The sequence below is a fragment of the Lolium perenne genome, chromosome 7, assembly GCF_019359855.2.
Source record: "Lolium perenne isolate Kyuss_39 chromosome 7, Kyuss_2.0, whole genome shotgun sequence".
NCBI lineage: Eukaryota > Viridiplantae > Streptophyta > Magnoliopsida > Poales > Poaceae > Lolium > Lolium perenne.
In genome coordinates, this window is record NC_067250.2 from 236,340,805 (window position 1) to 236,367,263 (window position 26,459).

Genomic DNA, 26,459 nt, shown 5'->3' on the forward strand with positions numbered 1-26,459 from the left:
CAAAAGATCCACCACCACCAACCGCAGGCCGACCCTCTCCGGCGCAGAAGAGAGCCACCTCCTCCGTCGAACCCAAGGCTGCTGCCCCGGGCGCCCTCGTGACGCGGAAGAAGCCCGAGATCGCCTCCACGATCGACTAGAGGCGGGGGGAGGGCATGGCGCAGACCGAGGGCCTGGCCGCCGCCCACCACCAGCCCCTGCCGGTGTGCTACGGATGGAAGCCTACGGGAGGGGAGGGGGGACCGCAGCGCAAGAGCCGCCGCCGCCCCATCACCATCCGCGCCGGCCGCCGCCGCGAGCGTCGAGGAAGGGAGAGCCCGTCCGCCGCCCCCCACGCCGGCGAGGAAAGGCCCCCGCCACGCCCCGTGGGTCTTTGCCCCGGCGGCGCTACCGGCGGCGGCGGCGGTTAGGGTTGGGGAGGGGTCGGGAGAGGAGGGGTTGGGGAGGGCTTGGTCGTTCTCTTGGGCCAGCCAATTGGCAGCCTATACACTCACTTATATGAGCCTATGCACTCACATCCTATTTCTGTAAGCATACCCAAAAAACTGCCCATTAGCAGGTCTTGAGATTGGCGAAGTAATCATAGACGCTTCATAATCGCCGAAAATGTCGTCTCCAACTTATATACTCCCTCCGTTCCTTTCTATAGTGCCTATAGATTTTTGGCATTTGTTTCAGAATATAAGATTGTAGCTTAGCTTTTTTTCAATTACCCCCTCCCCGTTCAGCTCCCAAATCGTTCATCTCCCAAAATTGTTATGGTAAGTTAGAAAGATATTGATTTCCCAAATTTTACGTTGATCTCAAATCGTTCAGCTAGGGGTCTTGTGTAAGAAATACTCTTACGCTAATTTCCGTGCCAAAAAACAATAGGCACTATAGAATGGAACAGAGGGAGTAATATTTTTTTATGAGACACCAAAATGTAAAGTTGCTTATTTTCTGTTGGGTCATGATTTGGTGCTAAAAAAATGCTTCTGCATCACAAGCGTCGGATCATGATGGTGCTACTAGTGCACGCCTAGAGATGGAAATCACTTTGATAACAACAATGTAGCAAAAGGAACGAGCGACAGAGATTTGGTGTTCATGGGCACCAGTGATCTTTTTTAAAACATATGAAAATAAATTATGATGTATCCCCTACAAACGTGTAAACTTTCAACGGGAAATAATCTGTATTTTGAGCTACACAAAAATAACAAATATGTAGATCTAAGTATAGTGATTCAATTCTCCCAAAAAAAATCAGACTTTGTTATTTTTGTGTATCTCATAAAACAAAACATTTGTAATTGGGATTTTGTATGTTAGTGGGATACAAGTATACAACATCAGCCCCTTTTAAAAATTTGTTACATAATTTTTTTATACACATAGATATAACTTTTCAATTTTTTTAATATAACAAGAGAACTGGTGCCCAAGATCCAAAATGATTTTTTGAAGAAATCAGTACATAATAAATATCCACTAGCCATGAGATCCTCAAAAACAACCCTCGTTGGCAGCAAAGCGGAGCACCGTTGGTAGAAGCCCCGACCACTATTGGCAGCAACGCTACCCAACACTTGCAACATCGCTGACACTGGCTAGTACCATCGGTTACCGCCGTTGGTAGCATCGTCGCCCTCTCCGCTGGTTGTATCCTGACTTTAGATTCTTTCCCTAGGACTCAAACTTTGTATCTTGGGCGCCTCAATGTTTGTAGTGTATGTCCCAATAAATTACCTGTAAATATGGAACTGTACGGGAAAAGTAAATGAACATGGTGGTGTTCTTTTTCATCAGGCAGTAACACATTAGCAGAAACTCACCTTTTCGGAAATGATATCAGGGATAGGCAGGTATGTTTTTGGGTCCCGATTGTGTTGTTTTTAACATCATGAAAGCAACGCCCAATGGAAACTGCTCTAGGGGAAAAAGAGAACATGGGGACAGGAATTTCAATTTTCAGAATTCAGTGGGATACGATAGCTTTATTTCCAATTGTTAGATTGTAATGAGAGTCATTAGAGTAAGAACTGCTATAGTTTTGTTGAACACAAGGGTTTACAACATTACTTTAGCATGGCAATACGTTGTCATGTTTTTGTTTCGTTATTGATATTTCGTAGTGCTTATGTGCATGCTAGACGTGCTATTTTTATGTTATTATTGTAGAGGTTGTTCCTACTGTTATCGTCTTCGTTTAATAATGAAGTAAAGTGTTTGTTCACAAAATAAAATAAGTTTGCTCATTGTTTACTACGTGTTCTTTTTGTAGATGGAAATATATTAGTATCAAGAAGATATCAAGTACATGCAGCCTTTGCAAAGACTTAATATCATGAGGACATACCGAGGATGCACACAACCAAATTATTAAAAAGAAATGACACATAACCAACAACGACATCAAACGCTATCCTTGCCACACATGGTCCACTAGATTCTTTTCCAAAATCAACACAGGTAACGACACACAAGTGACATTGATTGTCATCAGATCAACTCAAATACTAGATCACGAGTTCTCACCCAAGAGAGCAAGACCGAGTAAATTCCATGCAACACCTTTGGCAAGGTGATTGAGTAGACTCCATGCAATTCCTTCAAAAATGTAACAACGTCGAAACACCAGCATTGCAAGCCATAACCGATGATGGTTATACTAAGTGTTTTCACCCCCAAAGTTCCAGGCTCGATACTGAAGTAGCACCACCAAACATCAACCATGATGTGTTGTCGAAACAATTTGATCACCACCTTCATTCTTTCTAGCCAAAATTGTCGAACACAAAAACACATCATATTCTTATATGTGTCATGTCTCATACCACTCGGTAATGAAAATAATAATTGAATGTCTTCAGCCTAAATATTGGGCCTTCCACACGCACGCACGCGCGCGCACACACACGCACACACACTTGTACCCGCATGAGCTTGTTAAATGCACCAAAAGGACTTGGGAAAAGGGGGTCCCTTTAAACAATCCCTTCTATTTGTCCAGTTGCAGTCGCGTACCAACCGTGATATGCATGCTAGATTGCTAGGACAACATGAACTTGTGGTACACTGCCTCAGATTGGTACACAATTGTATCTCGAGTCACCATCACCGACATGGTGCCTTCGATCATGTTGCGCCACTACTGCACCTATCGCCACCTAGATCAACAGGTGACCGTTGTGCTACCTTAGCAGCCACTGCAGCCATGCCACCACCAAAAAAAAAATTTGGGGGGGGGGGGGGGGGCACCATCTCGGTGTGCAAGCTCCGTTGAACAGGGCGGTGTTAGGCGCCGCAAACCACACTTGCATGGCGGAGGTCCCTAGAGTGGGAGGAGACGAGAGCCCGTAATATTTGTCCGCCGAACGAGTTTTACCCGTTGGACCCCTCTAGCGGCAGGGTAGGCGGAGGAGAGGGGGGCGAGTGGTGCTAGGGATTTGCCCGTGCCGCCCCCTAGGAGCGACCCAGTGTTTGTACCTCTAGCGTACCTAGATTCTTCGTGGTGAACAATTCTTTAGTGTAGGGCATAACCTATCCATAGCGATACATATAATGCCTTGATCAATCTTGAAACTTTGCGAGTCCAGAACTTCAGAAGTCATGTGTATATGTGCTAGAGTGCGTGTTCGGGTGGTATTTGGTGCTTATATGACAATGTTGTTGCCCCATGCTTGAGATGTGTGGTGGTTACAATAGCTTCCAGATGTATTTTATAGATTTCGACATGCATGTTAATATGCGAGGTTTTTCTTGACTATATTTTCACATGCGTGGCATAAAAGTATTGTTTCCGATGCGTGGTGGCTAACTAAGTGGATAGTCTTAAACAAAGTAGCGGATCATCAAGAAATCAGAATACCACGATCCTTTACGTGCCTGGCATTTTCCAGGTGCTTGTATATCCTAACTCAAAAGACACATGCATAATAATTCATTCACAGGCAGATCGGCTTTATCCGCCCACTCCATTCTGGCAAATAAAATGTAGCATCGGCCGCAGCTTTGACGCGACGTCTCGAACAAGCCTGCCCATCTTCCTCGTTGGAAACCCACTCACCGCCCAGCGCGCGTGATCGCCGAGGCAATGTCCTGGTCGGCGTCCACGACGCTGCAGTACACGGGCATCGGCCTCTTCATCGCCATCGTCCTCCTCGGCCTCGTCTACTTCGCCCGGTCCATCAACACCGCCCGCCGCGCGCGCAGGGGCGGCGACGCCGGCATCGGCTCCGGGCACGTCGACCTGTTCACCGGGGAGCAGCTGGGCCTCGCCCCCGACGACGTCGCCGTGCTCCCGAAGTTTACATACCACGCCGCCTCGCCCGGTCGCTGGGGCGGCGTGGGCAAGGCAAAGGCTGCGTCGGCGGACGGCTGCGCGGTGTGCATCGAGGAGCTCCAGGAGGGCGCGCTGGTGCGCATGCTGCCGTCGTGCAAGCACTACTTCCACGCGAGCTGCGTCGACGTGTGGCTGCTATCGCACGCGACGTGCCCGGTGTGCCGGGCGAGCCCGGGGCCGGAGAAAGTCCGCCTGGGCGTGGCGTCCATGTCGCCACCGCTGCCGGAGCTGCGACCGTACGGGGCGTCGCCCAAGGGAGGGGAGACGACGCGAGTGCACAATGCTGCGGCGTCAAGGTCGCCGTCTCCCGTGATCAGGTCCCCGACGCACTCGGAGCTTTTCCTCCACGCGAGCATTGCCAATTCTGTAATGTCTCCATCGCCGACTAGGCCTGTGACGCCGGACAGTCGGATGGGCCGGTCAAGCTCGCCTTCCCCGGCGATGGCAGATCCCCATTTGGCGGAGGTAGTGTAATGGTAGCAGGTGCAAATCATACTTGTGTGTTACTCTTCTTGGGAAACAAATTTCCCCGCCCTTCACATGGCCCAGCATTTTTCTGTACATGCCCCAAGGGCAAACCGCTTGTTTCCCCCAGATCAGAAGTAACCGCGAAAATAGTGTCTGGTGGCTGAACGTTCTTATAAGGTCAAAAGTCAAAACTAACAACTTTCCCACCTCGGGTGGTGTACAGCATTGGTTCCTGCATTTCACTCTTTCTTCTCTCTTCGGTTCCATATTCCCTAAGAACAACTTTCACAATGGAAACCTATGGTTGTTCAGGTCGAAAACTTCGCAGGATTGAGACTTCTCAACTAAAAGTTGTAGTGTTTGAGATTAAAATTGTTAATAATTCAATTACTCTCTCTCTCTCCCGGTTTATAGACGGTTTATAGAGCTTGCGCGTGTCGCCAGATCGTTAATTTGAACATGATAATACACAATATATATTACAAAACATATATTAGAAATCTCAGATGTTCTACTTTTTAATGTAATAATTTTTATGTTATATAATTAATATTATGTTGAATAAATTGACAACATAAGAATATACCGAAAGGGGATGGACGTAGTAGATGTCATAGTTCATTGTATGATGTTGTATAGTCCTACTAGGCAACTAGCTCCGTATGGGATTAGACCGCCCATAGTCATGCATGCAAAAAAAATAACATATTACTATAATTTATGATGAAAAAGATGATACCGGTATCATAGATAGATAGCGTATCTCACATAAAACTAGAAAATTTAATGTCAAATAGATTTTTCACATAATTTTGCATCGATATTCCACAAATTAATAAATATTATGAGACTATAATCGTACTGTTTGAGGGTGCCCATAAATATACCATGATGTGCACGGTGCCGGAGAGTACATGATACAGTATCATTTATCAGACAAAAAAAAATCCGAGTGTTTTTGTTAAATTTTTTGGGATAATAAAGTTTCTCTTATTTATTAGAGATAAATCCGTGGCATTTTTCCTGTAATTTGCTGACATGAGTAGTCTTTTTTCAAAATGAGCTTTCAACCATAAGTGCCATAGTTTCCCCGTACTAGAAATCTCAGTTCTCCGTTAATAAATACATAAATTAATTGTGCCCATGATGGAGAAGGTGAAGGTACACCCTCTATCATCAAATAAGTGTACTTCTAGCTCTTGTTATGAGTCAAGAATTTCTCAAATTTGACTAACATTGTACAAAAGAGTACATATATGATATAAAATCAGTATATGAAACTACATTTCAAAGCAGATAGAATGATACTAATTTGGGGTTTACATTTTCCAATTAAACTAGTCAAAGTTAAAAAGCTTGGATTTAGGACAAGAGCTAGAACTACACTTATTTGAGGATGGAATAGCAATGTACACCCTCCATAGTAGACACTAGTGAATATTCAGTAAAAAGAGATGATCCATGCCAAGCTAATTCGAGCTCACAATACAAAATAAATCAAACACATAATTGAGTTAAAACATTATCAAGAGATGACAATATCTAACATAGTACATTCACTTAGGATTTCTCTTGTCCTGGTATACGCATGGAAAATCTAAATTACTAGTAGTTAGGTACAAATAAAATAATGACGTCCTCGATAGATAGATAGATAGATAGATAGATAGATAGATAGATAGATATGTATATACATGCTACACACCGTCCAGTAGGTACGGCGGATCAGTCTAATGCATACCCATCATAGTAGTCATAGTATGTGCAACTATCCTCACCATAAGGCGGCACCATCTGTAGTTCAGACTACTCGACGGTACGGCAGTACTCTTAACGAAAGGCTGTTCATTATGCCATAGAGCACCTGCTCCATAACTAGTGACTACTTCCGGCTGCTTTTCCCAGGCACGAGTATTGTAAACATAAGATTTAATTTTAGACAAATCCGCATAGTAGATGTTACCGGCTTGGATGGTATGGACCTTGTTGCTATCGACGGAGACACTCCAGTTCATGCCGACAAAGAAGGTGTGACTGCGAATGTTTCTAACCGGCTCGAGGACGCGATTCTTGGTATATGTCGTTGCCTATTCGACGATATCCCGGAGGAGGGATCCTCACTAAGGGGGGAAGAAGTAGGGACCATAGGGCAGAGAGCACTCGGGACGGTGGTACGCGATTTACCTAGCTTCGAAACATCTGCTCGAGGATAGGGCCTACTGCTGCTTGTCTGGAAATATCTGGGCGGTTTCGTGTTGTTACAATGAGTTGTGGTTGTGCCACTAGGGCTCCCAGGATCCGGCTTATAAAGGCGCCCGGATCTAGGGTTTACACGGAGAGTCCTAGCCGGAATACAAGATGCCCTAATTACAGATTATATATTGACGTGCACGTCAAGGATCCACCTAGATCTAATCTTGCCGTCATGGATCCGGATACTTCATGGGCCTCCATGGATCCGCCTACTTGCATAGGTCGGTTAGGATCCGGCTCCTATTCCTGGGCTGGACTTCAACCATCTTTTATCAACAGCAACTGGGCCGCCCGGTAGGCCATATGCCACCACCACCATCTGTAGGTCACCCGGGTTTGCCGGATCTAGATCATGCCGTTGCCATACCCATAAAGTATACCCACAACAGTAGCCCTCGAAGTTCTTCAAGATTCATCATTCCTCCGCCTAGCTCCGTTCAGATCCAAAGAGAATCTCGAAGAGCTTCCAAAACTTTATCGTTTTCGACTTCATTCAACCGGAAATCATTCGTTCTTCTGTAACGGTAACTTAGCAGATCTTTTGCCCACGTAGCACATAACTTCCTCTTTTCTCGCGCTAAATTTTCGGAACTGTGAATCTTTGCCAGAAAAATCGGAGACGTGCAGTTAGGTCACCGCTGCTTCAGTTTTACCGCATTTGACCTAGGACACGTGGCGGACATCCAACGGCGCGACCGTTTCGTTCCCACCGTAGGATCCGACACACGCATCTCCGCGCGGGGTCTATAAATACCCCATCCGCACTGTCACTTTCATTCTTTCACCTCTTCTCACCACTTCGTCTTCAACCTCGCACCAGCGCCGCCCGACGGATCTTGCTCCGATGAGCTCCCCCCGGAAACCTTCAAGCGCCACCGCTCCAAGGTCCTCCTCGACCCGTGCTGCACACGTTTGATCAGGAATCTCGCTCCACCGCCGATTCGTGGTCTCGCCGGAGGCCAACGCGTCAAGTCTGAGACCTCAACCTTCATCGGCGCCACATGGAACTGGCACGCCATTGCTAGTAAGTCCACCGGACTTGGAGAAGATAGACCTCAGTAGGATTTGATACTTAAACTTTCATTACTATGCCCGCAGCCGAAAACATGTCCGATAGCTCCCCTAAGTACACCGATAGTTCTCCGTGTAGCCCTCCACCAAATTTAGCGGAACCAACTTTCGTTGAACACTTAGTGTTCCTATCTCCCAACATTTCCAACATAAGAATAGCTCAACCTTAATCCACCTCTTCCAGCAACCTCCTCGGAAGAATTCCGACTTTAGAAGAAATTCAAGAAGAGTTGGAAGGGCAAGCTCGCATGGCCGCTGAAGTTCAAGAGACGGAGATGAAGAAGGCTTCCAAAGCCTGGAACCGCGAAGAGGAGAAAGGCTAGTGGTGGCCCTGCGACGTCACCGAGTCAGAGCTCAGAGCCTTCGAAAAAGAAGGGCTCGTGGCTCCAGATTCCTGGAGTTTCACCAAGGACTCCATTACCCCGACTCTGGCACCTGACGAGTGGGTCTTCAGCAAGGCGTAGGTGGAGCGAGGCCTCTCATTTCCGCCCTCTGACTTTTTTCTTTCGGTGCTCAGTACGTATGCGCTCCAGCCCCACAACATCGGCCCCAACTCCTACCTCATCCTCTCCAACTTCACCACCCTCTGCGAAGGCTACCTCGGAGTCCGGCCAGATGTCCGGCTCCTTCGGTTCTTCTACAGAGTGAAGAAGGGGACGAATGGTCAACTGCTGAAGCATGACCTTCGTGCTCCACGGTAAGAGGGTGTTTCCGCCCCTTGCCTCGCACGAGTCCGTCCGGTACTGGAATGACGGATGGTTCTGCCTCAAGAATGAAGCAGTTTCGGGTCGCCACAATGGCCTCCCCACATTTTCCAACAACCCTCCGGAGGAGCTCGCCAGTTGGAGCTACATCCCAAATCTTGCCCAGCACCCGGAGCTGGACATGATGGCCCGGAGGATTTTGTGGTTGGTCCATAACGGTTTAACTGGAATGGACCTAACCCTAAGCTGGTTCTTCACGCATCGGATCCATCTGCTAAAGTACAACAAGCGACTGATCTGCGAGTACTCCGGGGTGGACGACCTGCTGCGGGCAACAAAGGACAACATGCCCACAAATTCTCTGAAAAAGGGGATCCTGACGCTCGTGAAGCTCACCGGCGACCAGGAGGTCCCAGAAATCAACAAGGACATGTACATCAACAACAAATGCCCTCCAGTACCTTTTGCACTTGGCCATTTTGCTTTTTGTCTTCGCATTTTTCTAACCTTTTAACACTTCGTTTCCAGCTCAACGCTTTGGTGGAAGAAGATTTACGAGTCATTTTCCGCTCCCCCGTCGACACCGAGAAGGCGGAGGAGGATCCGGAGGACGAGCAAGAGGAGGAGGAAGAAGAAGCACCCAAGAAGAAGGCTGCTCCCCGTGCCCCCAAGCGTCCTCGCGGCAAAGCCTCCGGCGCTGACGCTGGAACTAGCGGCGAAGCCTCCGCCAAGAAGGCACAAACCACTTGTTCCTCCGGCCCTCGGTGCTATGATTCCAAGAAGGCGGAGCACGAGCGCATCAAAATGCTTGCCACCGCCGGAAGAGGAACTCGCCCAACACTCCCCGGAGCTGCGTAAGTTTCTGGAACACGATCTCTTTTCATTGTAAGGTTAAACTTTATTCATTTTCTTCATTACTTGGTTCAGGAGCCAGAAGGTTACCACTTCACGGGTTACTACCCAGAAGCCAATCACCAGTTTCATGAAGACATCTTCGGCCGTCGGCCCCAACACCCACGTTCCACCAAGCACCTCAACCGCAGCTCCCCAACCATCTCCGACTGAACCTTAGCCACCCCCTAGCCCCGCTGCCGGAGACCAAGCTCAAGTGGAAGTAAATCCCGTGAGCAGCGGGTAGAAGGACGGAAGCTGCACCACCACCCAGCGGGCTGCCCCTGAGGAAGCCCAAGACAAGAGCCAAGAGGAGGCGGAGGTTGCCTCTGCAGACAATGTTGAAGCTCTGACTCATGATACCATCGTATTTCCGGCAAACTTTTGTGATCCAACCGACCTCTATTCCACGCCAAAGGCGTATACTGCCAAGTTCTTCAATAAGCTCACCGAGGCGGAGAAATGGGAGCTTGAGCAGGATCTATTGAATTCCATGTTGCATAACACATGGGGCAAAGTTGATGCTGAATCTTCTGACATTCAACAACACAAGAAAGATAAATGTGAGTTCTTTGACGAGCTTCTCTAAGGTAAACCATTCTTCCAGTAGCCCCCAAGTATCTAGGCGGAAACCAATTTCAGTTTTCACCTTGATAGTTTGAGTGAACCAACCTGAGAAATTTTGAAGTGTCGTTGTAGCCCCCAAGCGTCATGTCGGAAATATTTCCGGCAATGATACTTCTGTTATCACCAGATTTTAACCAAATCAGGAGTGGGGCGTGATTGAGGTGGGCTTAGCAAATATACGTAGAAATTATTCATGAATCGGCCTTGTATAAAGAGTTTGGGCTAAATTGCCTGTGTATGTGTAAATATAGTAGGATACGTGTCGGTTAGGATTAAAAGATAGAGTTTAGCTCGTACACGGTTGGGATTATTCCCAAGTTAGAAAGTCTACGGACTATAAATATGTATCTAGGGTTATTTAGAAAAAGGACGATCACGTTCACAACAAACCAATCTAGGCGCATCGCCACCCCTTGTTTCGAGGGTTTCTTCCGGGTAAGCGCTATGCTTCCTAGATCGCATCTTGCGATCTAGGCAGAATCTTGTTTATTCGTTGTTCATGTGTTGCTCGTACTGAAGCCTTTTTGATGGCGAGCAACACCGTTATCATGGATATGTTAGGGTTAGCATCGGTACTTTCTCGACGTATTTGATTAGTCATGCTTCCCCTGGATATCTAGCCACCCTTGTACCGATCTTAGGTGCAAGGGTGGCACCTTGCTTAGTCATTGTTTAGTAGATTCGATCCGTTACGATTGCTCCTTGTTCTTCAAGGATTAGTTTGATATCTACATAGTTAGGCCTTACAAACGAGTTGAAGGATCCAGTGGCACGTAAGGTATAGTTTGCTAGTCCTAGAGAAGATGTTCCGAGAATCAACTCCACGTTGGTTTTTAGGCCTTGTCTAGGGTTGGTTTATTATCATCTTTCGTGTCTGCCAGGCTCAATTACGCGTAGGATGTTCCGGTTATGTGGTGAAAACCCTAGATCGTCGTAGATCGTTTTAACTTAATATTGATCAAGCAGGACCACCATGTTATCGTAGATCTCATACGAATCATGGGTGGATCGGCTCCTTGAGCTAATTCACAGGACAACCTGAGAGCCGATCGAGGCTCGTATTTAATGTTTACGTATATGCCATGCAGGAAACTAGTCGAAGCAATCCATCACCTTCCTGACCAGGTATAGGTCAGGTGGCACACCCTTGCACCAGCATCGGACGTGCGTGCCGGATCTTTACGGGCCGTTGCCCGAGGGACCAGGGCCCTCCAGCAGTCCTGGGAGCCTCCCGGCTCTTCGTGTTGCCCGTCGCTACTCGGCGGTGGGTTTTGGTGGTCAACACATTCTGGCACGCCCGGTGGGACCTTCTTCTACAACAACTGCATCAACATCCGCATCAGAGATGGCGGAAGATCCAGTCACGTACGAAGACCTGTCTGAGGAGTACAAGAAGAAGTACGACGAGATCAAAGCTCTCTTCGAGACCGACCTCATCGGCTCTTTCCAGAGGACCCGCTCACACGGCATCAGGTGGAAAGGGTTCTCAGCTGAAGGCGCTCTCGATGGAGTGGATCTGTCTACTCCTTCAGAAGAACGCACCAGGTCTCTACGTCAGGAGGTTAATCACATGGTAGCGCATTCGCTACACCGCCACTCTGAGAGCCTGGTGAACGCTTTAGAGTGTGTTGCGCTGCGCGTGGTCCAGGAAATCATGAAGCATCAGTACTCTCCGTTAGGACCTGCCCTAGGGACTCACCAAGGAGAGATACCGTTCCAGACCAGACCACCGCTGCCGTTCCCGCTAGCAGCACCAGAACTGCCGAGTTCACCGGTATACGTCGTCTACAAGATCGGTGGCGATCCTAGTGATTACCAGTTCTTGTATGAACCGCCTAAGGAGATCCCGCACGGATACATGTGCACATATGTGCCAGACTGCAATAACTGGGCGCGCACAAACCAGGTTGCAACAGTAGGGATTTCTGGAACAGCAGGAGGGGTTTCTGGATCGGATCCCGAGAAGCAGGCGTGGCTAGCTAAGTATGCCACTCCAACGAATCATCAAAGCTCAACTCCTGCAGCTAGCACCGTGGATCAGATCAGTGCAATCTTGAGGGACCAATTCGGCATGGTGCCGAAGAGGAGGGCAATCAGCTACTCCAAGCCGTACCCCAACGAGTACGATTTGATCCCACTACCACCCAAATATCGGCTCCCTGAATTCTCCAAGTTTAGTGGATCGGAAGGCTCTAGTTCAGTTGAGCATGTGAGCCGATATTTGGCACAGTTGGGCATGATCTCAGCATCAGACCCATTACGTGTGAGGTTTTTCGCGCAATCTCTCATAGGATCGGCTTTCTGATGGTACACCTCGCTGCCACCAGATTCAATCCGGACTTGGAAGCAGATGGAAGAACAGTTCCACATGCAATACCACTCAGAAGATTCCGAGGCTGGCATTGCCGATCTAGCACAAGTATGACAGAAGCGCGGAGAAACGGTATCGGAATACATTCAACGCTTCAGGGTCATCAGGAACCGATGCTATTCGGCTCGTATGAATGAAAAAGAAGCAGTCGATCTGGCAGTGGTGGGTCTTGCATCGCCGATCAAGGATATGGCTTCCCAAGCAGAGTACACTTCACTGGCGCATATGGTTCAGAAACTATCATTATATGAACAGCGCCACCCAGAGTTGTACCAGGACAAGTTCAAGCGCGCGGTAGTCCTGGTTGAGACAGAAGGAGATGAAGACTCTGCGGGAGATCAGGAGGTAGCCGTGGCTGAATGGACTCGGGGGGCAAACCCCGTGTCCTGCAAATGGGTTAAACCACAAGGTCCTGCAAAAGGGTTTGACTTCGACGTAATCAAAGCTGAGCAGATTTTCGACCTCTTACTCAAGGAGAAGCAGCTGAAGTTACCCGAAGACCATAAAATCCCTACGGTGCAAGAGATGAACGGAAGGCCATACTGCAAGTGGCATAACACGTTCACCCATACCACCAGCGACTGCAGGGTGTGGCGTCAGCAGATCCAAATGGCGATAGAACAAGGCCGTCTAATTTTCAGCCAGTACCCCATGAAAGTTGACACGCACCCCTTCCCTGCCGTTAACATGGTGGAGTGCACTTACCCTGGGAGGTGCCAGCCAGGTTTCTCGTTCAGCATCAACATGGTAGGACCTGTGTACCACCCTGGTAAGGACAAAGGCGAGAGCAGCCGCTCTCGTGGCAAAGAAAAAGAGGAGGCCGTTCCACGTGACCGGCCCCAACGTAATGACAAGCGCTACATCACAGAGGAGCAAGTGAGGAACGTGCGATATCAGCGACCTCTCTCCGAGCACCTCCTCAACAAATATGAGCGTCAATACGATCAGCGCCGACGATACGACGATGACGACGACGAAAGAGATCGTCGGTCTAGTGTGGATAACAGGAGACATCGTCGGTATGATCGAGATGACGAAAGGTATGAGCGCCGTGCCAAGGGGAAGTCAAGAGAGCAGGACGACGTGGACAGACACTGGGATTGTCCTTTCTTCAATCATTGCTGGGATTCAGGGATGAGCCGATTGCCTACAATCGGCAACTGCCCAGAGTGTAGACAGAAAAAGAGGGACGCAGGAGACGTGTCAGTGTTCAAGCGTCTAGGGCCTCTCCCATCTCGGAACAAGCAAGTTGAGTCCTCTCGGGTGGAAGATCTCGAGGAGTTAGAAGATGACGATGAAGAAGAAGATAGATACCACCGGCTAAGGTGGTGCCCTGATGGACTCAGCCATTCTCAAAAGCGTAGGGTTCAGCGACTACGTAGCGTAGAGGAAGCCGAGAGACGATACCTACACGCGTTAAGGAAAGCGCGGCCTGATCTGGCCGCGAAAATTCAGTAAACTCTGGATGAGGAGGGTCGTCCACAGAAGAAGGAGTGGCGCCCCAAACAAAAGAAAGCCGATGATGAGACATCGGCTGGCACGAACATGGTGTTCATTCTTCCGTCGGAGTTTTGTGCTCTAGGAACAGAAGATGCACCTATAGCACAGCTCGACTGCGGCCCACGGCCAGTCATCTTTGAGAAACCGCGAGAAAGGAGCTACAGGCATCTGAAGGCCCTGTACTTAAGAGGTTATATCAACGGGCAGCCTGTCAATAAGATGCTGGTCGACACGGGAGCGGCAGTCAATATAATGCCATACTCCATGCTACGTCGCTTGGGACGCTCTAGCGCGGATCTGATCAAAACCAACGTCACTCTGAACGACTTCAACGGCCAAGCATCCGAGGCGCAAGGCGTTCTGAACGTGGACTTAACTGTAGGCCAAAAGACCATCCCTACGTCATTCTTCATCGTCGACAGCAAAAGCACTTACGCTGTCCTGCTAGGGAGAGATTGGATCCACGCTAACTGCTGCATTCCATCCACGATGCACCAATGCTTGATACAGTGGGATGGAGATGAAGTGGAGGTCGTCCACGCAGATGATTCAGCCGAAATCTCAACGGCTGGCATGAACATTTGGGAAGCGGGAGGCCAAGAGCCGCTCTCCGGAATCAGTTTGGACGGCTGTGAGTGCATCGAAGTGACAAAAAACGGGGTGATGCTGGTCTTATCCACCGGCCTGACAGTATAACAAGAGCAAAGGCAACGGACATACGTGGCAAGGCCGATCCCTGCGATCGGCCCCAAAAAATAAAAAGTGATGATCTATTCTCAAGCATGCCACGTAGTCGTAATAAAGCACGAACAAGATGTAAACCTTCATTGAGCAATGCAATAAAAATGGGGGCCGATTCCAGCAATCGGCCCATACTATCCTCGCCATATGTTTTACCTGTGTTTAACATCGATCTAGCAGGCGACGGAAAGCTAGGGTATGGGTTTACATCGGCTGATGAGCTAGAAGAGGTTGACATTGGTCCTGGGGATAAGCCACGACCAACTTTTATCAGCAAAAAGCTAGATCCACATCTCAGGAGCCAGATGATAGCTCTGTTAAAAGAATACCCGGATTGCTTTGCATGGGATTACACAGAGATGCCTGGGTTAGACAGAAGCATCATTGAACATCGGCTCCCTCTCAAGAAAGGATTTCGGCCGTTCCAGCAACGTGCACGTCAGATGAAGGCCGATATCCTAGAAGAAGTCAAGAAGGAGGTCGAGAAAATGTTGATCGCCGGGTTCATCAGGCCGTGCAGGTATGCTGAATGGATTTCCAATGTAGTGCCTGTACAGAAAAAAGGATGGCCGATGGCGCGTTGCCATAGATTTTCGAGATCTCAATAGAGCCACTCCAAAGGATGAATATCCCATGCCGGTAGCAGAGACATTGGTCAATGCAGCTGCTGGTCATAAGGTCTTAAGTTTCATGGATGGCAACGCCAGCTACAATCAGATTTTCATGGCTCCAGAAGATATACACAAGACTGCATTCAGAGTACCTGGTTCAGTGGGCTTGTTTGAATATGTAGTCATGACTTTTGGACTGAAGAACGCCGGTGCAACGTACCAAAGAGCCATGAATTACATCTTTCATGATCTGATCGGCAAATTGGTGGAAATCTACATTGATGACGTGGTGGTCAAGTCTGTCTCCGTAGAAGGACACTTGGAGGATTTGCGACGCATCCTGAACCGAACCAGAAAATTCGGACTAAGAATGAATCCAAAGAAGTGTGCCTTTGGGGTGACGGCCGGTCAGTTCTTAGGTTTCTTGGTTCATGAACGTGGAATCGAGATCGGCTTGAAAAGCCAGGAGGCAGTGCGCACCATGCAACCACCTACCACGAAGAAGGAACTCCAATGCCTCATTGGCAAAATCAACTTCGTCCGAAGATTCATCTCCAATCTGTCGGGACGAATTGAGCCGTTTATGGGGTTGGTGAAAATTAAATCTGATGACGAGTTTCACTGGGGGGCAGAGCAGCAGCAGGCGTTTGACGAGATTAAGGAGTATCTATCGACACCGCCTGTGCTGGTTCCGCCTCAGCAAGACAGACCATTCTACATTTACTTATCGGTAGCTGACACTTCCATCGCGTCAATGGTGGTGCAACTTTATGATGGTCTGGAAAAGGTGGCTTTCTACCTCAGCAGAAGGATGTTGGATGCAGAGACGAGGTATCCTGAAATCGAGAAGTTGTGCCTCTGCTTGTTTTTCACCTGCACCAAGCTTCGTCACATCTTTCTTACGGCAGAAATTATCATCATATGCAAATCAGACGTCGTCAAACATATGTTGTCGGCCCCTGTTTTAAAAGGCCGACTTGGTAAATGGATGTTTGCATTATCGGAGTTTGATCTCCGGTATCAGCCTGCGAAAGCGGTCAAAGGACAAGCGTTGGCCGATCTCATCGCCGAACGAATCAATACTGATATAGCAGCACTGTCTGTACGTGCATGGGCTATGTTCTTCGATGGATCGGCTTGTGACGATGGTTGCGGCATCTGCATTCTACTCGTGTCGCCTCGGGGGGCAACATATTCCTTCTCCATGGTTATCTACCCCTTGCACCAACAATGTCGCTGAGTACGAGGCAATACGCAAGGGAATGGAGTTGCTTTTGGAAGCCGGGGCAGAAGCGGTGGAACTTTTTGGAGACTCTAAGTTGGTGATTTCCCAGCTCACGGACGAATACAAGTGCGAGAGTGAGTCACTCTTCCCATTATGGATGGAATGCCGTGAGCTGATGGCACAATTTCGGTACATCAACTTCAATTGGGTCCCAAGATCTCAAAATACCGAGGCCAACGATCTCGCACAGATGGCGTCAGGTTACAAGGACATACCAGACGGGTCCGAAGTTCAGGTGCAGTTCCTGGAACAGGATGATTGGAGAGCCGATATCTTCAATTACTTGAAGGATCCGGCTCGGGGGGCACCTAAACGGATAAGGTACAAGGCCATGAAATATGTCCTTATAGGAGATGACATGTTCTACAGGACGTTAGAAGGGTTACTGCTCAAATGCCTGGGACCAACCGAGTCTAATCGGCTCTTGCACGAGGTGCATGAAGGCGCCTGTGGAACTCACCAATCGGCTCATAAGATGAAGTGGCTGATTAGGCGATCAGGGTTTTACTGGCCCACCATGCTTGAGGACTGCTTTAGGTACTATAAAGGATGTCAAGCGTGTCAGATGTTTGGGAAAATTCAGATGGTGCCCGCATCAGCAATGAACCCCATCATCAAGCCTTGGCCATTTCGAGGTTGGGGCATGGATATGATCGGTAAAATCCATCCTGCATCGAGCAAAGGCCACGAGTGGATTTTGGCCATTACAGATTACCTCACTAAATGGGTGGAGGCCGTCCCTATGAAGAAGGTAAAATCGGAAGATGTTATCAATTTTGTGAAAGAACATGTCATTCATAGATTCGGGATTCCCCAGACTATCACGACCGATGGAGGATCGGTTTTTGTTTCTAAGGAATTCAGAAAGTTCTGCGATGACATGGGGATTAAGCTGATCCGATCGTCTCCATACTATGCTCAAGCCAACGGGCAAGCTGAAGCGTCCAACCAGAGCCTTATCAAGCTGATTAAGAGGAAAGTTGACGAGAACCCTAGGCGTTGGCATGAGGTATTGTCAGAAGCTTTGTGGGCCTACCGCATGTCATGCCATGGAGCTATATTAACTTCGCCATACCAGCTGGTCTATGGGCAGGAAGCCGTATTGCCTTGGGAAATTACGGCTGGATCGAGACGTGTTACGTTTCAGAATGATCTAACAGCTGAAGAATATGCAGCCCTGATGAGTGATACTATTGAGGATTCAACGAAACTCAGACTTTGGTCGTTGGAGAAGATTAAAGAAAACAAAGCCAAGGTAGCCCGTGCATACAATAAGAAGGTGAGACCAAAGGAGTTTCAGGTTGGTGATCTAGTATGGGAAGCTGTGTTGCCATTAGGGACTAAGGATAAAGAATATGGTAAATGGTCTCCTAATTGGCACGGTCCGTACAAAGTCGACCAGGTCTTGAAGGGTAATGCATACATGCTCGAGCAGCTGGACGGTGTCAAATTCCCAGTAGCCGTCAATGGTCAACACCTCAAGAAATATTTCCCGAGCATGTGGGATGACGGACAGTGAAATATGGGGGCCGATGCATAAAATCGGCCAGTAAAAAAAAATTTATATACAAATCACAGCCGATGCACGGACATCGACTTCAGAATATAAAAAAGCCGATGCATAGTCATCGACTCTAGAGGAACAAGCTCAATTGAGCAGTTAACGGATTATTTTCAGGCCAGAGACCGTGGCATTGGGATGATTCTCCCATTGGATTCGCTGAGGAGTGGAATCTGTGCGTTTGAGACCTAAGGTTGGCGTGGACGCGGTTTGGACCTGTTTGGACGGCAATTTGGGGGATTTGGTTTCATTCTCTCAAATAAAGGTTGCAGATGAGCGTGTAAATAGGCAACTGATTTGGCCTTAATCGCGTTTATGGTAAAGGCCGATGCCCTGCCATCGGCTCTTTGCGCGTTGACTTACTTTGGCAATCGGAAAATTTGATGTGAAAACAAAATCGACAGAGGAACATTTTCTTCATTAATAGAGGGGATTTCTTACAAAGGAAGAGCCGATTGCTCAAGGGAGGAAGAACAAAAGAGAGGTCTATTGACCAATCTGCTACTACTACTAGACCTATACTAGTAGGTGCTGCTCTACGGGCCGTTGCTGCCCTCGTCGTCGCCGTCGGAGCTGCCGTCGGCGCTGCTGCCAGCGGGCTCTTCGTCGCTGCTCCCGTAGCCCTCATTGGGAGCCTCCTCCTCCTCGTCGTCATCGTCGTCGTCATCTGATCCGGCGCGGAAGCGCTTCGCCGGCGGGAAGTCTTCGAGGGAGTCGTCGTCCTCCTCTTCTTCCTCCTCCTCGGAGGAAGTGTAGTCGTCCCAGGAGAACGAGTCATCCTCGCTCTTCGCCTCCAGTTCCCCATCGGCAAGGAACTGGAGGTCATCGTCTCCGCTGGTCAAGGACTTGTCGTCCTCAGACCAGACGGAGGAGTCATGGTCCTCCTGGTCCCATTCCTCTGGGGCGCGCTCGTTGTGCGCCGCCATCAAATCCCACTCCGGCGTGGGTTCGCGGGAGGAGGAAGATGAGGAAAGGGAGGATTGGGAAGAAAGACCCGACGAGGCGGAGGAGGAGGAAGAGGAAGACATTGCTACAGGAGATGGGGTTTTTTTTGGTGCCGATGGCTAGAACAGAGCAAGGGGATGAAGAGGCGAACTGTTCGGCGCGGTTAAATATAAGGGGATATAGTGGAGATTTAATGCCACAGCTGTTTCCGAGGAAGTGGTGCCAAAAGAGAAAAAAAACTGTCAGATCACGCGGAGAAGTTGAGAAGGCAAGGCATCATGATGAAGGATACTGCGACGGTTCTGCTCTGCCACGACATGACCCGACGAAGAAAAAGCAGAGTGGTTTTGGAATTATCATTACCAAAACCAGGGGGGCATGTGTTATCACCAGATTTTAACCAAATCAGGAGTGGGCCGTGATTGAGGTGGGCTTAGCAAATATACGTAGAAATTATTCATGAATCGGCCTTGTATAAAGAGTTTGGGCTAAATTGCCCGTGTATCTGTAAATATAGTAGGATACGTGTCGGTTAGGATTAAAAGATAGAGTTTAGCTCGTACACGGTTGGGATTATTCCCAAGTTAGAAAGTCTACGGACTATAAATATGTATCTAGGGTTATTGAGAAAAAGGACGATCACGTTCACAACAAACCAATCTAGGCGCATCGCCACCCCTTGTTTCGAGGGTTTCTTCCGGGTAAGCGCTATGCTGCCTAGATCGCATCTTGCGATCTAGGCAGAATCTTGTTTATTCGTTGTTCATGTGTTGCTCGTACTGAAGCCTTTTTGATGGCGAGCAACACCGTTATCATGGATATGTTAGGGTTAGCATCGGTACTTTCTCGACGTATTTGATTAGTCATGCTTCCCCTGGATATCTAGCCACCCTTGTACCGATCTTAGGTGCAAGGGTGGCACCTTGCTTACTCATTGTTTAGTAGATTCGATCCGTTACGATTGCTCCTTGTTCTTCAAGGATTAGTTTGATATCTACATAGTTAGGCCTTACAAACGAGTTGAAGGATCCAGTGGCACGTAAGGTATAGTTTGCTAGTCCTAGAGAAGATGTTCCGAGAATCAACTCCACGTTGGTTTTTAGGCCTTGTCTAGGGTTGGTTTATTATCATCTTTCGTGTCCGCCAGGCTCAATTACGCGTAGGATGTTCCGGTTATGTGGTGAAAACCCTAGATCATCGTAGATCGTCTTAACTTAATATTGATCAAGCAGGACCACCATGTTATCGTAGATCTCATACGAATCATGGGTGGATCGGCTCCTTGAGCCGATTCACAGGACAACCTGAGAGCCGATCGAGGCTCGTATTTAATGTTTACGTGTATGCCATGCAGGAAACTAGTCGAAGCAATCCATCACCTTCCTGACCAGGTATAGGTCAGGTGGCACGCCCTTGCACCAGCATCGGACGTGCGTGCCGGATCTTTGCGGGCCGTCACCCGAGGGACCAGGGCCCTCCAGCAGTCCTGGGAGCCTCCCGACTCTTCGTGTTGCCCGTCGCTACTCGTCGGTGGGTTTTGGTGGTCAACAACTTCAAAAAGATCTAGACTTGTTTTTTATTGTTATTGGAACTTATCCTTTCTTTATTTTGTCGTTGTTACAAGCCTTGCACTTCGAGCTTCACAAGAATATCTCTCTGCAACGCCGCGTTACCCTCAAACAAGCGGATCAAATTCATGATGCAAATGAGCGTATTGGAGAGCTGGAGAAGAAGCTTGAAGAAGCCCAAGGTATATATCCGACCACTCATGTAGTTTGTCAATCTTCCGACATGCATTTGCTTATAACTTGTTTGGTTGGACATGTGCATCTAGCTCCCTGGCCACTGCCTCTTCAGAACTTGAGAACCTGCTCTCTGCCCATAAGGATATGGAGTCAAACCCTAAGTTGGCGGAGGAAAAGCAGAAACTTGCTGAAAAGAAGCTTACCGAGAAGAACTCCAATTTTATCAGAGAGAAACCCGATCTGGTGGAGAAGCGGAAGAAGGACATTGTCACGCTGAAGAACCTCCAATCTGATGTCCAAAGTCTCCAAGCATACATGACTCAAGCGAGACTAGGCTGGGACCTACTCAACACTAACGTCATGGGTAAGAATCCGGAGCTAGAATCTATGCTTTTCTCAGTAACTCTGAATTGCACTTTATCCTGAACATTTTCCGTTTACAGAGCCACTTCGATATGATGAAGCCCAGCACAATCTGTTTCCGCGTGACGATCTTATCAGGTTAGCCGGAGACGACTGCAAAGATCTGTTATCCGCCTGTCGCAAGATCTATCACAACTTGGCGATCAAGGACAGCCGAACCTACGATGTCTGCGTGCTCATCCAAAAGACGGACGTGCTGCCAGAGCTTGTGGTTGATCTCCAAGCCTCTTCGGCTCGAGGCGCTGCTCAGATGTCCCTCGCCATGTGCCTGGCCCATGCTCCGACTCTCAACATCGACGTAGTTACCACTGGCATTCCAAAGGATGCAAATCCGAACCAACTGCTAGATGCTTGCAGTGGCTATGACACCCGGATCGCTTGACGCATACGCCATGATGAATTCTACGACAAGGTCGTGCTTCCCTCTGACGAACCCCTCGAAGCGGAGCTCGAAAAGGCCCGTGAAGTGGAAGCGAGACCTGCCGGATCCGAGGATGGGAGTCGATGCACATGGACCAGTTCCAAGAAGGCAGAAAGAACAAGGCCAAGAGCGGTGACGAAGGCGCTTCTTCTCCGGCTAAAGAAGCGGAGAGGTGAAAAACTTGTTCCTGCGAGAAAAATATGAACGCTGCGTCATTCGGCTCCTTCGTGGGTTGGTAATATAAAGTTATTTTGAAGTAGTTAGGACAAAAAACTACGCAAGAAAAATTATGGGAGAAAACACTTATCCTGCGACCATTATATATGTGTGGTCTTTTGTTCTAAAGCAAGTGCTGGTTTCTGAATTATCCGGCTCACTTATTTGACCTTCCACGAGCCGGAAGACCTTTAGCCGGAAACGCTCGCCGACGGCGACGAAGCCCAATGGCAATCCGTCAATAACCACGGAAACAAGCCCCCAGCCGAGGTGCCAGAAGTCGCAACCATGAATCCATAAGTTCGCAATAGAAAACTCATTCACCAGAAAACTTAAGCTTAGGTCCTACTGCACGATTTTGAAAATCACAACATTATACACGCCTAGGCGGAAACATCCAGCTTTGCGTTTTTTGTCGGAAAACATACACGATCCAAAAATGAACAATAAAAGGAGGTAAAAGACTCAAAGAGTGAACCATAGGCTTTATTTCATTGATCATGTATAATAACTGTTACAATGTATGTAATGCAAAAATTTCTAAGTGTGGAAAGGACGTAGCTGTGCTATATTCCAAGGATGGCCTGTTTCACCGTATACGTCACCCGGATCCTCCCTCTTGCGTTTCCGATGCCAATTGGCAGGTCTATCCTTTAACTCACAGATATCAACGAGATAGTAGGATCCATTGTGCAACACTTTCCTCATGACGAAAGGTCCTTCCCATGGGGATTGCAACTTACGCTCTTTCACCAGCCGAAGGCGGAGGACCATGTCACCTTCCTTTGAGTGGTTCCAGACTCGACGGCTATGATAGCGTCGGAGTTTCTGCCGGTAGATGGTGGAGCGTTGGTCAGCTTGGTTCCGAGCTTCTTCGAGCAGGTCCACAGATAGCTGTCGAGCCTCATTCGCATTTTCTTCATTGTAGGCGGAAACTCGCGAATAATCATGGGTGATGTCGGAGGGCAACACTGCTTCAGATCCGTATACCAGGAAGAAAGGTGTAAAACCAATTAATCTGTTAGGGGTTGTTCGTAAACTCCACATGACAGAATCTAACTCCTCAGCCCAAGCTCCGGCTGCTCGCTGCAGTGGTTCTTCAAGGCGAGTTTTAAGTCCAGCTAGTATAAGGCCATTGGCTCGCTCGACCTGCCCGTTGGATTGTGGATGCGCCACAGAGGCAAGATCTAGTCGGATCCCCATATCATTGCAGTACTCCTTCAGTTCTCCGTGCGCAAAGTTTGTTCCATTATCTGTGATGATGCTATGTGGGATGCCATATCTCACTACGAGGTTGCAAACAAATTTTAGTGTTGTAGCACCATCGGCTTTTCTCACTGGCTTGGCCTCGATCCACTTAGTGAACTTGTCAATAGCGACCAGGAAGTACTCAAATCCACCAGGAGATGATTTTTTCAATTTTGCGACCATATCGAGCCCCCAGAGCGCAAACGGCCAAAGTGATAGGGATGGTCTTCAGCTCCTGAGCCAGAGCGTTTGGTTGTGTGACATAGTATTAGCAACCGCGGTAAGTTTTAACTATTTTCTCAACATCTTCTTTAGCTGTTAGCAAGAAAATCCTTGCCGGAAAGCTTTTGCAGCGAGGGATCTAGGAGCGGGTTGATGCCCACAATCACCAAGGTGGATCTCTCTAAGAATTGCAATGCCATCTTTGTTTGAGACGCACTTCAAGAAAATCTTCTCTTGTAGAGCTACGCATCAACTATTGTGCAGGTTCTTGCTCGTCTGACGATCTGTCGCGCGAGGACTTCATCCTCCGGCAGCTTCTGATCAATGAGGTAGACCAAGTAAGGCTTGGTCCATGCCGGAGTGATAACCATCACTTCTTTAGCCGGAGATATTGTCACGTCTGGATTTTCCGGGTTAGCGCCCTTCACAGAGGGTGTCCGCAGATGTCAAGGAAGATTTTAGGCGGAATGGGTTTCCTGCCGGATCCGAGCTTGGATTGCATATTTGCGGCTGTGTTGTAATCTCTCCTGACGTACTTGACTTCATATCCAAGGAAGCACTTGGCAATCTCGTCAACTTCTTCTCTGTAAGCTGCCATGACGGAGTTTCTGGCGTTCCAGGTTCCGGCTACTTGTTGTGCCACCAGGTCGGAATCTCCGCAACATATGATGTGTTTGATCCCAATCTCCTTAGCAATGTGCAATCCATGTAGTAGAGCTTCATATTCCGCCATGTTATTTGTAGCTTCAAAGTGAATCTGCAGAACGTACTGCAGTTCTTCTCCGGTAGGTGACTTCAGGGTAACTCCATCCCCCGAGCCTTGATGTTGCTTGGATCCGTCAAAGTGCATGACCCAAGCTTCTGGTTCTGGCACAGGTGTGCCTTCTGGCGCTTCAGTCCAATCAACGAAAAATTCCTCCAAAATTTGAGACTTGATTGAAGTTCTGGCTTTCTAGTTGATGTCGAAGGCGGAGAGTTCTATTCCCCACTTCGCTAAGCGCCCTGTTGCGTCCGAGGTTTTGATGATGGTTGACAATGGAGCTTTACTCACAACTGTCATGGGGTGCTCCTGGAAGTAGTGTCTTAGCTTCCGGCTACCTAGGAACACTCTGTAGGATAGCTTCTGAAAGTGAGGGTATCTCTGTTTGGATTCCGTCAGGACATCGCTAATGTAATATACGGGCCTTTGGACTCCGTACTCATGTTCTTCCTTTCGCTCCACCACGATGACGAGGCTGATGACTTTGTTGGAAGCTTCCAAGTAGAGGAGCATGGACTCTGACTCTTGTGGAGCCGCCAAAATAGGTGGGGAGGAGAGTATGTCCTTCAACCCCTGAAGTGCTGCATCTGCTGCGTCGTCCCACACAAATTTGTCTATTTTCTTCAGTAGCTCGTACAAAGGTAGTGCCTTCTCGCCAAGACGACTACAAAATAGACAAGTATTAATGTTTCCGGTTAATACAATTATAGCATGGATGCAAACATTTATCATAAACACAGAGATATAATAATAACCATTTTATTATTCCTTCTTGGGTATATCTCCAACAGTTTCCCACTTACACTAGAGTCAATAATCTAGATTACATGGTAATATACCTAACATCCATGGCGTTCTAGTGTAGGTGATGTTTCGCTCTAGGGAGAGGTTTAGTCAACAAATCTACCACATTCAGATCTGTGTGTACTTTGCAAATATTTATGTCACCGTCTTCAACATACTCGCGAATAGAATGAAACGTAGCTTGATATGTTTCAGCTTCTTGTGTGACCTTGGCTCCTCTGCATTGGCTATGGCACTCATGTTGTCACAATAGATGGTGATCGGGTCCAACGCACTAGGAACCACACCAAGCTCAGTAATGAAACACTTCATCCATATCGCCTCTGATAAAGCCTCCGAAGCAGCAATGTATTCTGATTAAGTTGAAGATTTCACCACAACGCTTTGCTTAGCACTTCTCGAGCTCACTGCTGCACCATTTAAAATAAATACGTATCCAGATTGTGACTTAGAGTCATCTGGATTAGTGTTCCAACCAGTATCGGTGTAACTGGTTACAACAAGATCTTGATCACCTCCATAACAAAAAAACACATCCTTAGTCATTTTGCCCGTCAACGGTAGATGACACGCAGACTAGAAAATGACGTACAAGTGACGATTTTTTTCCATCAACGGTACGGGTTACCACCCGCGGACCTTCGATTTTGTGTCACAAGTGCAGTTGCAGTTCCTCAAGCCGTGGTGGCAGCGCTCCAGCAGCCACCCCATCACTATATTCTCTTGCTGGAATACCATTGACGGTGGGCGCTCGCTGAGCCGTGCCTACACCGAGACGTCTCCCTTCCCGGAGGCTGGCACCTCAACAAAGGCAAGGTGTTGGTGCCGCCTGCCCCTACGGATGGGCTGACGCTTCGTGACGGGATGCGCCGCCGCATCCAGCGGCTACCGCTGGTGCAGCGGTATGATCACGCATACATGCACGCTAGCTTCTTGCGCGCATTTCTAGAGTGGAAGCACGAGACTTGGCGGGCGATCCGCGAGGTGCGGGATTTTTAGCTCAACGAGGACAATGGTGTCCTAGCGGTCGCGACCAGCGAGGACGAGGAGGAGGAGGAGGAGGAAGACAACGACGAGGAGGAGTAGGAGGACAACCCTCCCGCTTCCTCCAAAGTGCCTATTTTGGCCTCATGAAAACGTCTCCCCCCAAACTCAAAAAAAATCGATTCCCCCTCGCCCCCGCGCAGTACGCAGGAGCCCGCACGATGTTTTCAGCGCGCCCCGCTTCCCCGTTTCCCTCCCCGCCCCAAATCCCGATCTCCTCC

The 26,459-nt window shown here is 48.4% G+C and overlaps 2 protein-coding genes across 2 annotated transcripts; one reads left to right on the forward strand and one right to left on the reverse strand.

The window, feature by feature from the left end:
* Positions 1–3,996: 3,996 nt before the first annotated feature.
* On the forward strand, positions 3,997–4,950 carry LOC127312146 (E3 ubiquitin-protein ligase ATL41-like). Its single transcript, XM_051342606.2, has one exon. It carries the CDS (start codon positions 4,079–4,081, stop codon positions 4,799–4,801), a length of 723 nt encoding a protein of 240 aa, XP_051198566.1. The 5' UTR covers positions 3,997–4,078; the 3' UTR covers positions 4,802–4,950.
* A 19,632-nt stretch (positions 4,951–24,582) lies between these two features.
* Positions 24,583–25,932, reverse strand: LOC139833878 (uncharacterized). The gene is made up of 3 exons (XM_071824242.1): positions 25,823–25,932; positions 24,874–25,054; positions 24,583–24,771 (listed from the first exon to the last, which is right to left on the reverse strand). The coding sequence occupies exons 1-3, from the start codon at positions 25,930–25,932 to the stop codon at positions 24,583–24,585; spliced, it is 480 nt and encodes a 159-aa protein (XP_071680343.1).
* Positions 25,933–26,459: the final 527 nt, after the last annotated feature.

Excerpts from the sequence above, each read along its gene's own strand:
- LOC127312146 (XM_051342606.2), top strand. The coding sequence starts at position 4,079 with ATGTCCTGGTCGGCGTCCACGACGCTGCAGTACACGGGCATCGGCCTC.
- LOC139833878 (XM_071824242.1), bottom strand. The coding sequence starts at position 25,932 with ATGGTATTCCAGCAAGAGAATATAGTGATGGGGTGGCTGCTGGAGCGC. Across the intron at positions 25,055-25,822 it reads AAATCGAAGGTCCGCGGGTG|TCGTCTTGGCGAGAAGGCAC; the intron begins GTAACCCGTACC and ends TCTATTTTGTAG. Across the intron at positions 24,772-24,873 it reads ACTTGGAAGCTTCCAACAAA|AGATACCCTCACTTTCAGAA; the intron begins GTCATCAGCCTC and ends GAATCCAAACAG.